This window comes from Mixophyes fleayi, chromosome 1 (genome assembly GCF_038048845.1).
Source record: "Mixophyes fleayi isolate aMixFle1 chromosome 1, aMixFle1.hap1, whole genome shotgun sequence".
Lineage (NCBI taxonomy): Eukaryota > Metazoa > Chordata > Amphibia > Anura > Limnodynastidae > Mixophyes > Mixophyes fleayi.
The window spans coordinates 107729256-107745819 of record NC_134402.1 but is presented as its reverse complement, the minus strand read 5'-3'; the positions used below and the strand labels follow the sequence as shown (position 1 = coordinate 107745819).

Genomic DNA, 16564 nt, shown 5'->3' with positions numbered 1-16564 from the left:
CTTCTCCAGTCCTTGTGTACTGACCCGGCTTGCTGACTACGCATCTGCTCTGGTGACCCGTGTACCGACCCGGTCTGATTGACATTGAGTTTGCCTTCTGATCCGTCTGCATTGCCTTCTTGTGTACCGACCCGGCCCGTTGACCACGCTACTCCTGCTCCATTATGCTACACTACATCCAAGGGTGAACCTGAGGACCGAGACCTGCGACTCCTGGCAGCAAAGCCCACCCCGCCTTGCGGCGGTTCTTGGTGAACACCGGGGAGATCGTTAGACTCCGCACCTCAAGTAAGCCAGCTATATTAGATTGTAGTACATCCAGAAATCCGTTACATGATCCTGCACTACTGCAAACCTCAGTAGGTTGTGATGGCCCTGGCACATATAAGTACGCATCTTTGATATCCAGGGAGTCTAGAAACTCATCCTTTTCCATGGAATTTATAACCGAACGGATGGATTCCATCCGGAAGCTAGGTACACTCAAGTGAGTGTTGAGGGCTTTTAGCTTCAGAATCGGCTGTAAGGTCAGCTCTGGTTATTGCACAAGATAAAGATGAGAAAAAAAAACTTAGATCCCTCTGTTCCGGAGGAACCAGAACAATCACCCCTGCGACTAGCAAGGACTGAATTGCATACTGAAAGGCCTTTGATCTGATCTTGTCCCTGGTAGAGGAGTTGGCAGAAACCTCCATGGGGGAACAACCACCAGGTCTATAATGTAACCTCTGGGCACTACACTCCTTACACAGGAATCTGTGCTGTGGGAGCCCGACTGCTCCTGAAATTTCAGGAGGGAGCAGGCTAGACAAGTTTGTTAGTGCCTTTTATGCCACAGCATCCTCTATACCCCATGGTTAGCAGTGTCCCCCAACTGTATGTGCTAGAGAAAAGCAGTTTAATCCCATATAAGTTACATTTCTACAATGTTACGGTGTTGACCCTAAGAAAGATAAACCTTATTTTCAGAGTAAGATCTTTTAAAACTTTTAATGGCTGGTAGGAAGTATCCCAAAATCAAATGCAGGTAACCAGTGATAGGTCCTTACACTCTTTCTTTGGTGTATCATTCTACTGTAGTGTGTGACATTAAAATTAGTTCTTATAGAAATATTACAGCAACAATTGCTTATTAAGCATGTTATTTACTATCATAGCAAATTAAAAAATGGCAATAGCTAAGAGATGATATGCCGTTTCAGTAAGGAATTTGACTTTAATCAAATATCTCTTTTGATATGTTACTTCCACTTGTTATGCCCATGTCCTTATAAATGGAACAGATGTTTTCCTTGTAGAAGGTGTTGCCACAGTCTGCCATATTAAATACAATTAGAATAAGTAACAGTAGTATGCCACCTTATTATCATATATTTGTAAGACACAATAGTGCTCTGCAGCGCCGTACAGTAGGACATACATAAAACAAATACATTCAAGGTAGACAAAATAAATGCAGACATACAAAACAGTGATATGGAGAGACCTGTTCATTAGAGAGCTTACATTGTAAGTGAAAGAGGGCTCAGTTGAAATGCGAAGAGTGTGTCTCAAAGTGGAAATTATTAGGGTGCATAGCCAGCATTATTGGGAGCAAGATAAGCTCTAAAAAAGAAGATATGGGTTTAATAGAGCGTCTAAAGAATTGAACGCTGTGGGAAGGCCAGATAAGCAGTGGTAGGGAATTCCAGGTGGGTAGTACACCTTCAACATGATTGGCAACATGAACACAAATCCAAAATTTTATCTGGTTAAAGTCTTTGTCTAGTTGCAACGTAGTGTCCATAAAACTATTGAGAGAATAAGCATGAGTGATATCTGCTAGATTACCAGAAGTAATTTAAACAAGATACATGATAGTCTTTTCTTCACGCTTCCTGACTCCTAAGATCATAGCGGCTTAGGTGGAGATAAGAAAAGGGGCATTATGCGGCCTAACACACAAATGGTTCACACCTCTTTACCAGTGCACTTTAAGAAGGTAGACCCTTGAACAGAAGTCAAACCCAAAGCACTGCCAGCAGTTGGGATGATGATAACTTTCACTCCTGGAACAAGTCTTGTCTGGGTGAAGAGTGGTGGTCTTTTTCAATATAATGCATGAACTTAGATGTTACCTGTTCAGCACTTCAATGCAGTGTTACATAGTCTGGAGCAATTGGTACGATCCAGTCCACCTCGTCTCTAGAGAAGACTTTCTTTTGATGTACACGGATACCTTTCCAGGCTCTATGTTGTGTTACGTTTGCTTAGGTATGTGCCTTGAGTCTCTGTGAGTGAAAATACTTGACAAATATTAATTAGTGGCTTACAATAGTCCAGAACAAATTCTAACAGTAATGGGCCAAAAGTAAACAAAAAAACTGGCTGAATTTATGTAGTCTCATAGGTTGCTTAATATTTTTCAGTCCAGTCTTTTTGTTAGTAGAAGATCTCATGCCCACTAGGAATGTAGGAAATAGATTTGTCCACTTAATTCCTATACATACCTTTATCTGAATGTATCCAGTCTCTACACCTGTAGGCTTTCACCCATCCTCAACATATGCACATATTTATAAAACACATTCTAAAGCTGCAACATTTTCTTACCTATATAAAATAACTTTGTAGATACATGTTTTTCATGACAGAGCTGTGTAACTTACTGCATATTTAACATATAGGACAAGTGTGACACTACTGTTGCCAAGCAAATGATGAGAATCAAATAAGTCCTGATATTATACAGCATAACTAGCAAAATAAAAAAACTTACACAACAGAGCTGAAAGCATTCCTCATATATAAGAAATTGACAGCATCCATCCTATGGTCATGTGTGTAATCCCATAACACACCTTTGCAAAACGGAATACTCAAACTTACCTCCTGTTGTATATTAATTTTCACTTGTATATTTGCAGGGATGTTAGCTATGTAGTACATATAGCAGAAAGATAAAGTTGCATCATGCATAAACAATGCAATGCTGTTAATTAAATATATACTTTTTCAGACAGGACAGAACAAATTGTCCACCTTAACAGATCCAGCGAAGTATAAACACATCCCCTTTATTTCAGGTATATTATTCAATTATATAACACATTGATCTCACTTACAGAAATGACAAACGTTGGTCTTTTACTTTTCGCAATATATGACAGAGATTAGACAATAGCAATGATTATATATGCTTAAAAAATAAAGTGTGAAAAAATAATTACAGAATAAAAAGAAAATAAAATTCTCAGACTTATTGGCCAAATGATAAGAAAAAAAACACTTTAAAATACATACTGCATACATGAATTCATAAGTTTGCATAAGTCTGGAAACCCCCTCTAAGCCTGGGACACGGTATAATTGAGGTGGCTAAATCCTGCCCTGCTTCACACGGCTCTGTTTGAAAAGAGAGAGCTGCATGCACCTAACAGTAGTGCACGCAGCATTGCCCGTGTATATTATGAGAATAGGAAGAGTTGGAGAGCATCCAAGCACTGTCTGAAATTATAGCCACATCCCCATACACGCTGGTTGGAAGCAAAGCATTGCCCAAAATGATTTGGCATGCTGAAGCATTAAGATTGCCCTTCACTGGAGATAAGGGGCCTAGCTCAAACCCTGAAAAGCAGCCCCATACAGTTATACCTCCTCCACCGAACTTCACACTTGACATAATGCAGTCATGCAGGTAACGTTTTCTCGGCATCCTAAACACTTCCACTTTCTAAGAATATCACTTACAGTTGACCGTGAAATGACAGCAGGGATGAAATTTCATGAACAATCTTATTGCAAAGGTGGCATCCTATCACAGTACTACTCTTGAAGTCAGTGACCTCTACAGAACAACTCATTCTGTATCAAAAATGTTTGCAAATGGAGACTGCAAGGCTAGGTGCTTGATTTTATAAACCTCTGGCAACGGGTCTGATGGGGGTGTCTATTTTTTACACTACTTTAAAAGCTTAAACTTAATAATTAAAAACCCCATTTCCCTCAGGAGATTGACAGGTCCACTTAAAAATTTAAATCTTTAATAAGTTACTAAAGGCAACATAGTTCATTTGCATTTCTAAGCAAGAAAAAAAAAGGCTTGGTGGTTAAGCTGCATTGGTACCTGTTGAACATAATATTATAATGACAAGTCTAGTCATACAGATTCCGAATGCTTGCATATGATAAGTCTCACAAGACATACACAGCAAAATTCTACTAAAGTCATAAACTACCTAGATGAGCCCTGTTGCAAATCTTGCCCTTTGTATTTACAAGTATAAGGTAAAAACATACATTTTAAAGGCTAACGTGAAATAAGTTTATTAGTAGAATTTTAAAAAATATTCAGATTATAGAAAATGATAACTCTCAGCAACTTTTCTTTTTATATGGAACATGTTTAAATATTAAATGATGTACAGATAAAAAAGTTACAAAAGAGAAAAACTATGTATAAAAAAAAACCTTGCTGCATTTAATGTGACAACATAAAACAAGTAACATAAATCTTAAATGTTTAATCCAAACAGTTAATAAGGAGAACAATTAATTGATTCAGATCATGTAGACATGACATAATCCCAAAAGTCCTTAACATCCCATTTTGATTTCTTACAATAACGTCTATGTTTTATTTTTGAACAAACAGTGTATTGTCAAGGGATGCGATCCTATATCTATAACAAGGTATTTGGAAATGTTCATAGTAAACAAATTTCCTACAGTAAATCTCATGTAAAATATAAAAACTTACCATGAGATGCCACACTTAATTCTCTAACATATCTAGAATTTCCCAATAAGAGAAGACTTATGACACTTCCATTGTTTAGATATTAGAATTCATACGCATATAATTAAATATGTTTTGCAGGGCACATTGGTACATTTATTAAAATTTTCCCATAGAGCAACACAACATAAAAGTTATTTTGGAACACAAATCTACAAAATTAAAAACAAAAGTAAAAGTGTATAAACAGCACTGCTGTTCATGTGTAGGTCTTTTTTTGGAGAGGATGAAGTCAACTATGTTTAATAGAATTGCACCTTTGTAAAAATGTAAACATTAAACAAAAAATACTTATATATATTACTACTACAATAAGCAAACTGGTGACACAAATATTTCCCACAGTAGACTAAAATAGCTTGAAAATTAAAACAACAACTTGGTGTCAGACATTAAAATTATAATTCAACAATAAAAAAATAAAAGTGTTCATATATGAAAATGTTAATGTTAGCCATTTATTGGATCTTGGTTAGATCACCTGATGAAACGATGCATCATGAAATCAATGGTTGTACATCTTGGGAATTTGCCGATGGAGCTCTCTTCCACTGGTGTAAACACTTTAATCTGCCGCATATGGGTGTCTCTTCCATTCTGATGATTTGCCAAAACTGCTATCTGAATCATAAAGGTACGGATAGGCTTTTTATGTGCATCGGTTAAAGGGACGTGTATCCAACCACTGGGCTCCACCAATTCAAGTTGCTACAAAATGAAGCACATAATGCACATTTAAGTAATAAATACATAATATAACGTAAAACAGATTTTCTTCTAGACTGTTAATAACATCTCATATTAACCTCAGAAATTGGAGGTAAAAAACAAAAAAACAAAGTTCCTTTACATGTCTGTACTGACCTCTAACACAGGTAGCTCATGAAACTAATCAATCGGTTTAGGCTGTACGGCACATTTTGGTGTGTTAGTCTGAAGTTACACAACATCACTTATCTACAATAGATTGCATGCAGCCATGGGCCAAATCCTATGTAATAAACCAGATACTTATGTAGCAATCAGTTCATTATGGGATCACTAACAGATATCGCACTTTTCTACAACTGTTGAAAAAGATTGCATTAATTATTTTCAACAAGTACGGAAAAAGAGTGTCGACAACATATTATGCCAACTGATCACAAGTGATTCTGACCCTTGGTTACGTAACCAATTACGGGTCAAAATCACTTGTTTAGCCTAGTCCATAGAAATTCTCAAACAAACTCCACTTTATTTTTTTAACAGAATTATTTTTATTGGGGTATTTAAATGGTAAGGGAAGGGATACAGAACAAAGGAAGAGAATAGGAAGGGGTACATAGTGGGGAGCAGACACAACACAAGCTGAATACAATCAGAATTGTAAGTGGCATTGACAGATAAAGATTTTTAAATCAATCAAACATTCGGCAGATAAATACGTTACATACTCTAGGGCCAAACTGTTGCGTGTCTTATGGTACAACTTGGGAAGACTGTACATGAGGATTCAGGATCGCAGTGATCAACCTAATTTTAGGGCCAAACATCCCAACCCCCTCTCCCTCTGTAGAAAACTTATGCCAGGACATCCACTTACCTATGGGTGAGGACAGGGCCATGGAATAAGGGATCTTGTGTGTCTCCCTCTTGTAGCTGAAATAGTTTTTAGCTACAATTTTGTTGATTGAGGGAGGGGAGCATTGTTTCCACTGCTGAGCAATGGCCGCTCTAGCAGCAATCCTGATATGACCCCATATATATCTATGATGTTGCGGTATCTGATCAGGGAATAGTTGGAGGAGGGTAAAGAGTGGAGATGGGGAAAGTTTTACCAATGTGACATTTTCTGCAAGTTGCAAAACTCCAATTCAAATCGGTTGAATTATCGGGCAGGACCAAAAAACATGAAAAATATCACCCACCTCTCCACAACCACGCCGGCAATGCTGACAATGAGTGGGCCATATTTTATGGAGGCGGGCAGGGGTTAAATAAGTCCTATACAGGAGCTTCATAAACATTTCCAAGTGGTTTGTGCATTAAGACATATTGAGTAAATTGTTATAAATGCAGTCCCATTGAGTAGGGGAAAGAGCTTAATCTAAATCGGATTCCCAATTTGCTTGAGAAGTATGTTTAGTTGTAATAGAGAGGGTGGAAAGGCAGGTATACCAAAATGTGATGTCTCTTTTGCTACTGGCTCTAGTCAATTTAGAATAGAGAAGATGTGTGTGTGTGTGTGTGTGTGTGTGTGTGGGGAGGGGGGGGGGGGGGGGGGGGAATCGAGCAAAAACTCTCAGAGATCCAATCAGAGGGATCGAGGTCGGGAATAAGTAAAGCCACACTGGAGAGAGATATATTACTAGTGCGGGATGTAAAGTCTGGAGAGGATCCCACTGTCCTATCCTAACCCTTAAAAGTGTCCCGGATAGAGGAAGGGGGCTGGGGCGTCTAAGATGGGGAGGGAGCCAGATTAGAAATGCTATAGGGAAAGAAGGGTAAAGGGCACACTCAAGATCTACCCAGGGATTGTGTTTAGTTGAAAGAGCCCAGTCCCGAATCTGAGAAATAATACATGCCTCTTGATATTTTATTAAATTGGGTAACGCAAGCCCACCCTGCTTTCTGGGCAAAGCCATACGCGTGAAAGACAAATGAGAGGGCTTACCCCTCCAGATGTACTTAATCATAAGGGAGTGTAGCGCATCTAGATATTTCTTGGGGAGCAGGTATGGGATTATTCTAAAGATGTACATGAGTTTGGGGAGCAGCATCATTGTGAAAGTCGCCACTATGCTCAGCCAGGAGACCTCACAGCCCATCCAGATAGTTGATAGATTAGTAAATTGGGCAATCAAAGGCGGGTAATTTAAATCAAATACATCAAAAATGTTGGCCGGTATGTGGATTAAAAAGTAGGAAAGTGAGTCTTCCTTCCACGTGTATTTAAATCGGGCCTTCAAAAGTGTGAAGGAGCCTAAAGGGAAGTTAAGAGGAAGAGCTTCCTTTTTTGTAGTATTTAATTTATAAAAGGACGCTCGACTATATTCATTTAGAATCTTGTGTAAATTTGGTAATGAGGTCTCCGGAATGGACAGAAGGAGCAGCACATTTTCTGCAAACAGACATAGGCCGTGATCGGTTCCCCGAAAGCCAAAACTCTTGCAAGCATCTGAGCGACGTATCCATTCCGCCAAAGGTTCAATGGCCAATATATAAATGAGAGGGGATAAAGGGCAACCCTGTCTAGTAATATTAGAAATGGCTAATTTTTCAGAGAGGGACCCATTGCTGAACACTTTGGCAGAAGGGCCATCATATAATGCCAGGATCGCCTTCAAAATGCAACCAGTAAAACAAAATTTCAGCAGGACCTGTTGCATATACCCCCAATGGAGTCTGTCGAATGCCTTCTCTGCGTCCAGAGAAAGCATCAACAGTTCGTCTCGAGACCTAGAAATATACTCCACAACATCCAGAACTCTTCTTGCGTTGTCAGAGGCCTGGCGCCTCGTAACGAAGCCCACCTGATCGGGATGGACCAAGTCAGGTATCAAAGGACTAAGCCTGTTAGTTTTCAACTTAGCAAAGATCTTCAGGTTCGTATTCAGAAGAGCGATCGGCCTATAATTATGGCAGTCAGCTGCGTCTTTGCCAGGTTTCAGAATCGTCACCACTTGGCTTCTAACATCTCCTCTGGGAACCGACCACAGTAGGTTACAGTGTTATCAGATCAACCAATATGTGAGGCTAATCTGTTGCAGGAAGTCTTGGATAAGGGTAGGAGTGGGTTGGAAGTTGTCAAAGTCATTACCAAGATAATAAAGGCTCTCATAGTACTTAGCAAAAAGATTAGCAATATCACGAGAAATCTTTACACCCTCAGAGTTGGAAAGGTGCCGGATCCTGTTTCTAGCCTGTTGCCCCCTCAACTTACTGGCCAACATCCTTCCTGCTTTATTGCCCGTGGTGTAGAATTTATGTCAGAGGCAGGAGAGTGCTGCCTGGGTACGGGCCAAAAGTAATTATTGAAGTTGTTTAACTTGGGTCAATTCTAATTTCAGTGCCAGCGAGGGAGATGCTTTATTGCAGGTCTCCAATGTAGAAAGCTTGGATTCAAGTTGCTGTTGGAAGAATGCATTTGCCCTTTTCAGTATAGCGCCAGCTTGTATCGCTGTCCCCCATAAAACTGCCTTAAGAGTTATTAAAGTAATTTATCGTTTTAAAATAAGCATTGCCCAATCAATTGTATGTGTTTCCAAAGCACATGGTGGTTTATTTTAGCAGATGTAAATAATCAACAATTCAATACATTATTATATTATGATAAAGTACAGTACAGCACAGCCCATACCAAAAGTTACATACATACATCTGCTCATAAACTACAGTGTAACGGAACCAATATGAATTGTATAAATAACTAAATGTTGTAATGCTAGTGAGTGAGTGCGTATTTTACCGTGCGATCGCATCACGCCACGTGTTACGTAGCGTACGCTTCGCAATACGCACGGCAAACCAATATTAAACCAATATACTTTCGTTCATCCAATTATACGACTTCTACAGAGTGCACCAGTAGTTAAATATAGAGGTGTCTTCTGGTTTATTGGTGTTCATGTAAAGAGTAGGGGCTTCCTGAAGAGCTAATTTACTCTCTATGTTTAGGAGTAGGAGTTGGGGAGGCGCCACAGCCTAGGAGGCGTAGCCCGAGCAGAGGGAGACCAAACCCAAAGGGGCATGATCGGACCAGGTGATTGGGAGGATGGAGACAGTTTTGGAGTGTTGAAGGGACCATTTATCAGTAAGTATCATGTCAATATGAGAGTATGTGTTGTGAACATAACAAAATGAAAAAAATGTATAGTGTTTTGTAGCTGGGGCAGAAACTCGCCAAGCATCATAAAGATCATATTCAGCAATCAGCTTGCGGAAAGCTAAAGGTGGGCCAGTGGTGTCTGGGCTAGGTGCCGTGCCTGGTGGGCATGTCTTATCTAGTCAGGGATCTAGAACAAGATTAAAATCTCCTAGGAACTCCACTTTATTAACTTTAAATAATTTACCAACTTAATAAACTATGTACGGATGTGCTGTCAATTAGAAGTGGGCTCTTCAACTTCCAAACAGGTCAATGATATATAAGGATTGTTTTTTACATGGGCACTGCAATAGCATAAGAATCTGGGCCTTTTCTTGGAATGTTAAGCATAACAGAGATGTGTTCTGTGACAAACATGTTGTGTACTTAAAGAAAGTAAAGAACACTGATTCTTGCTTGAGAAAATGCTGTAAAATTTAAAGGATGTATTTTTTAGTCTAGTGTGCTGGAGTACTATTTATTTTTTTTAATTTTTTTACCAGTTGGGTTTCCAATTGTCAATGTGCCATTGTTCTGGGACCACAAAAGATGCAGTTCCCAATGGACTATATTATATATCTGAAAGGAAGGAATCCCAAATATATATTCTGGGACACCACTTGGGATCCTGACCAAAAGGCTGCACACATTGGGTCCAGTGGAATTTTAATAACGGTAGTTTAAAGCAGAGTTTCCAGCTGCAGAGCCGTATGAAAACCTAAACGAGTCTTAGGAAGGGGCTCAAACCTCCAATCCGATCAATGTACCAGCACATCATTTTACTTGCCGCACTGTGCCCTTGTAATTATGCCACTAAAGGCCTGATGCGGAGCTGGATGTATGATTTGTGTAGCATCAAATTCACAAATTTGTATTACGCATACCCACAAAACAAGCCAAACTAATATGCAGATTTGCTTCCATCTGACACTTATGTCTGCTTGTGACTGGAGACGTAGGACGGGGGAGGTTTAAAATAGGCCAAGTACAGTAAGCTTTAACTGGGAACAGATGCAGACCCACAGAGAGACACGCAGCCGTATTAATTGAGGGTGCCTGAAGGCAGGCACAAGTACACTCCGATGATGATGGTCGCCAGCACTAGCTAGCTGCTGCCGACTGACTTCTGAAGCTAATAGGTGCTGTTTTCATCGATTACATGATATTGTGAGCGTATCTGAGCAACATTTTGAATTTGTTTATTCGTACATGAGGAATTATACCTTCTGTATTCAAGTGGTTCTTTTTATTTGTTTTTTAATTGCAACCAACCAAATAGCGAATGCGTATTTCGTTATCAAAACGAAAGTTTAAAAAATAGGGTGCAAGTGTATCTGATGTACGCCTGACATCAATCTGGTACAAATGCAACTGCTGCATGCATCTTACAATTTGGCCAACTTTTTATATTTATGTAACTGTTTTTTTTTTTTTTAAGTAAATACATTCAAACTCAGTGACTTTATAAACCCTTCAATTGAAAGCAATTAGTTTCCAAGGAGTACATCACAATGCACCACTGAGACTCTCTCTACCATCTAATACACATACTATTCAAGGCTAAATAATAAAGCTAAATGAGTAGGTAACTACATCACCAAGCAAAGCAATTTCACACATTTTCTACAGCTGAAATAATAATGCAACAACATGTAGATGTAAGCTTTTCAGTTACTTTTCACTCATCTGTATTGTTACATGTGTAAAGATTTGGATATAAATATTTGTATGTTGCTTGACTATTAGTGGAAACAATTTATAGACTCTTGTCTAGATGGTATACAAGTGTGCATACATGGAATTATACAGATCTCTGTTTTTGTCTATACAGTTCAAGACTGTTATTGTAGCACTACATATTCAGGTGTTCTAACTAGAAGCAGTGCGCATAGCACAGAAAAAAGAAAAAAAAAAAAGAGCATGGATAAAGAATTACGTTTTGCATTTAGAAATTAAATGACAGTTTCTCTATATGAAAAGTCACTTTAAAAATAATTTCCGCTACTCCACCTAAAACTTAGAAATCTCTTCATCTGTACCAGTGTCCCCGATATCGTCAAGCCTTTACATATTATCTAATGTGTAAAGCCTGAAAGTAGGAGAGCCTAATGTCAGACCAGTCCCCATTACATCATGCTGTTGCTTCAGTCTTGGTAACTGTTGGTGCTGGACACTTCAGATGTTATTAAGTCAACCATGTTTAGGCACTCAAAATCTGGAATTGTGAGGCACAATAGAAGAAAGAGGACCTGGCAGCTTTGTTTGCTGGAACCACAAACTACTTGTTAGAAAAAGAACAAAGCTTATGAACAGAGTTTATAGAAGAGTAGTCGGGCAGCTGGGTAGCTCACAGCATAATATTTATGCTTGCTGACAGCAAGGAAAAAATGTCAAGCACAGGTCTGATATTTTTGGCAAACCAAACAAAATAAAACTTGTTGTATCTCACATAACAAAAATTGAAACACCAATATTAAAGCCACTTTATAGGGTGTTGGGTCACCAGCACAGCCTGTATGTGCCATGGCGTTGAGCCTACTAAAGTCTCTTAATTGTGCAGGAGAGATGTAGCTTCTTCCACAGCAAAGTCATTCAGGTAACATCAGTGTCATGCTCAAACAATTAGGAAACCACAAGGACGAATTGGAGCACTGTCATCTTGGAAGACACCACTTTCGTCATGAAAGAAATGGGTCATTCCACATCAAATAAACACAGGGTTTCAAACTGCATTTCAGATTGTAATGAAATGTGGTATAATAAATGCTGCTATGGGTGTAATGAAAATTCCCAAGGCAGATATGTACACTGGTTTGAAGTTATATGCCTTTAAATCTGCAATTTTTTAACAAAAAATGTGCTTTTTTTAAATTGCATTTGTAGCTCCCCTAATTGAGCTAGAGTTGGGCAAGCTCTCATTTTAAACCTCTTTTAATGGGCTTTCGTGAAATATAACAGCAGTATGTTCCAATAAAAATGAAAAATGTCAACATTTTCAAAATCAAAATTTTGATTTTCTCAAAAAGCCAATCTTTTAATACATCTCAAAAATTGTTCATACTGTTGTTAATAAATTTTATTTTGGGATGACTGCAGCTAAACCAAGGCAATATAATGTACCACACAACATTATGGACCCACCAAAAACCTTCACTGTTGGAAACAAGAGCTCAGGGCTGTAAAGTTCTTTAGATTGGCCCACATATGTAGTCGACACTAATCCTTTCTTTTAATATGCTTGGTGTCATTCATTTACCTAGATGTTTCCATTTTTTGTCTACTAAAAACATATTTCATAATTTATTCAAATATATTTTTTTATTGTATGTTTATGTACAACCTCTCTGCCAACGTAATAAGAGGGGGCAGCTTTGTATTATTAGTATATAAAAATGGTAGCTACGGCCATCAATGAGAAGGCAGCATGGGAGAGCCTTTGTGGCCTCACCAAGCTATTTAAAATAAACCTTATCTGCTCCTCTACATTTCTGCACTGGAAAATTTGAGCCATATTTACCCCACATGTTCAATTTCCCCCCTACAGCATGCAAACAACACCAACACTGATCCAAGCCATTCATATTTTATTCAACTTGCCATGCCCAAATTGATGTTAACCAAGACAATTCTATGTACTACTGTGGTTTTATAAGTGATGGCTTTTCTGTTTGCTATACAGGACAGAGGTGCGTATTTCTCAGCCACAGATAGATTTTTTTTTATTTATTTTTTATAGTTTTTGATACACACTTTCAAGAATATACTATTAGTTCTGAAAATCTATTCTATTGATTGCCCTTTACAATGAAGGATGTGGGGTCAAAATAGGATAAATTGCTATGTAATTTTGTTATTTTCCCAAATTATAGCTAGATGTAACGGCTTGATTAATTTCAATTAAGATATGAATTTAAACGTTTACTTTGCCTTGAAAATTACATTTACACATAGGGCATCATTTAGAGTGGAGAGTAAATCCAGCCAGTAAGTGCAATTGTGCACCTCTAAAAAATAATATTGTGCTGCAGAGGGGCAAATTTAGAGTTGTGTCCTATGTGAACTCTGCATTGCACTGTACGAATAAATTTGGCTAGTATTTATATGCTACATGCAAAAGCAGGCAGTATTCTCCCTGCAAAGAGTAATGCGAGGAGCATGCCAGGGGTAATGCGGGTTGATTTTGAAATGTTATTTTTGTAAACACATGATAGTTCAAATAACAGAAAGACACCTTTATCCAGAAAACACTAACTTTCAAGTACTCCAGATAACCTCATACCTGTACGATTTTATCAGTTTATTTTTTCTTTATTTTCACAGTTCTCAACCCTAGGCAGTACACTTTCAAGTACAGATGGAGCTCATTATTTTTAGATAAACATCATAATTGAGAGACAGCCAGGCTTCACCCACTGAACTGTATATGTATGTCTATGGAAGTTAGTGCAATTAGGCTCCAACACCACAAATCGATGCACTTGATTGTGCCAAAATTCTAGAAGTTATGTGCTCCTGCTTTGTTTGTGTACATAAAAAATATATATATTGACAAGTCATCTGTATACAAATCTAAACTTAAATACTACAACTTTTGGGCAGGACATATACTATAAACAGAAAATAAAAGGGGTTCAAGTAAAAGAAATTCTCAGACATTTCGTCATCTGTCAGACAAGCAGGAGCGGATGTAGATCAGAGCTTGGGGTCCAAATCCATAATTATGGATAATCATAATAAGGATGTTATAATCAAGTCTATTAAACACTGTAGAAAATTCAATAACTTCTGCCTTGGGTCCCTTGACCATGTGCCATATCTTCATCAGTTAAGGTGTTAAATTATGATTTATGTTGATTATGCAAGAAGAAGATACAAACAACAAAGTATTCATTGAAAGCATTTGCAATATCCATGGAGTCATTTCAAATTTGATTGTCTTTTTTTTTTTTTTTTCCACTTCAAAACATGCCTGAACAGAATCATTTTCAAAAAGTAGTTGGGTCTGAAGTATTACAATGCAGTGTCTGAGAAAATGTAGGTTAAGGTCACAATTGTTTGACAGTACTTTTCATGTTTACAATTATTCTCATCAGCAGATTTGTTTGCATATTTACCATAATGCATCATCTCTTTGCTGGTAAAAGGGTGAAGAAATACAAGTGTGACCTAAGGATTTCCCTAACTCGGACTTGTAACAGAGGAGCATCGGTATTCAATTTGGGAGACAAATCTAGATGTGGTATAGATGTGTTATTAGATCTGGTTGTGTAGATGCAGTATAAGGATGATGTATAGGTTCCTTAGAAAACACTGGAAATTATAGTTTCTTAAGGAACTAATAGGGATAACGCTGGCCATAAATGTTAATATGCAATCTTAAGATCTAATCATATTTAATCAAATTACAAGGAAAACAAAACTTGTGTTGGTAACTGTCACGAACAGCACTCACCTGAGTCTGCGTGATGCTTATGTGACGCAGGGTTAACCAAACAACAACCACCTGGTCTGTCTAAAATGATTAAATCCTTCCCTATCTATGCCACACATTAGCCTTGCGATACTAATTACCACCACCAAGGTTTTTCGGACAAGAGCTGACACTCTTATTTAGGAAGCCTTCGGTTCTCCCTAGCATTAATCTAGCACATTTTACTTTGATCAGAGTTCACAAAAACCACAAGGTTTGCACAGTTTCAATTAGGTAGCGTCTGGACCAAACTGTCGCGTGAATTCGTAAGAACACAGAGACTAGAACTTATTAAGTGTAATTTAATATGGAAAATCCATCCACAATGCTTAAGATAAAAAGATAATGAAATACATACAAATATAGTGCAATTGTTTCTTATAAAATAAATGGGATGAAAGTACAGAGCATTACTTACAAATAATAATCTGTATGCCTGGGGCAGGCAGGAAAGATGGACAGTCCTTCAATTAGATTGATCCCCAAAAGTCTGACAATTTGTTCCCTCAGAACACAGATTTTTAAGCAACCTCAAATGGGACGGCATTCACAGGGGCAGCGTGAATGCTAATGTGGGGGCGGAAATGTCCCCTGGGTGTTACCTCAGGTTTGGTCAAACTATTCTTAAGTTTTGACCTGTTCGTAATTCTTCACAGATATATCTCAGAGAAGTAACACCCCCCTCAATAACCCGGTCATAATCTCCCGCACGTTTACATATCAAACATAATGGAATTACAACAATATCCAATCTCATCCTGAAATACATGTGTCTATGGCTGTTCCCTATGTAGTTGGTATCTGTCTTTATAAGCAGTCTTTAAAATCTATCTTTGTCTACAAAGATCTCACCGAGGCATATGGTTCTCCAATTTACACCCAGGTGTTAGTTTGTGTTTACACTACCTTTTGAAAGGAAGTAAATTAGCTAGGGAAATACATGATTAAATACAATGGATGTCTGTGATCTGCATATCTTAAGCTGGTCTCAATTACCTGTTCCTGGGCTCATTTGGTCACACCTTTATCTGAATTGAACATCAGGTTAATTTAGGTATTCATGCAAAGATTTATTTGGGTCCTGACATCCAATATTCTATTTCAGCATATCAGATCTATGCTTTATCCTGACAGTAACAATAAACTAAATACAAATAGATGTAAAGGTCTGAATAGAGTGATTAGATTTTTTCCACCTTCCACTATTGTTTAAATCGGTTTAAAAATTCTTAATAGATTTTTTCAGAATGAAGACTATAAAGAGTAAGATGGAAAAACTAGGAGTATAAATATATTGCTCAATTATAGGTGATTCTTGTTAGTTGGCTTTTGTTCATACTGACCGCTCCAACAGGCCTATAATCCACAGTAAACAAAGGGTAGTCTTACTTGAATTGTATTATAACTGTAATGAGTGAGATCTTGCTTCAGAACTAGAAAGCGAAACTGACCCCTGTGCACTGCCAAA

General features: G+C 38.0%; 1 protein-coding gene across 2 annotated transcripts in view; it reads right to left on the bottom strand.

Annotated features, from left to right (window-relative positions):
• Positions 1-4440: 4440 nt before the first annotated feature.
• The window catches only part of ANAPC10 (anaphase promoting complex subunit 10), a 69972-nt gene continuing 57848 nt past the window's right edge, over positions 4441-16564 (bottom strand). For both annotated transcript variants that reach the window (XM_075199204.1, XM_075199194.1), the window contains one exon: positions 4441-5485. In XM_075199204.1, the coding sequence (XP_075055305.1) occupies positions 5255-5485 (231 nt within the window). In that variant the 3' untranslated portion in view covers positions 4441-5254. The remainder of the gene's footprint in view (positions 5486-16564) is intronic.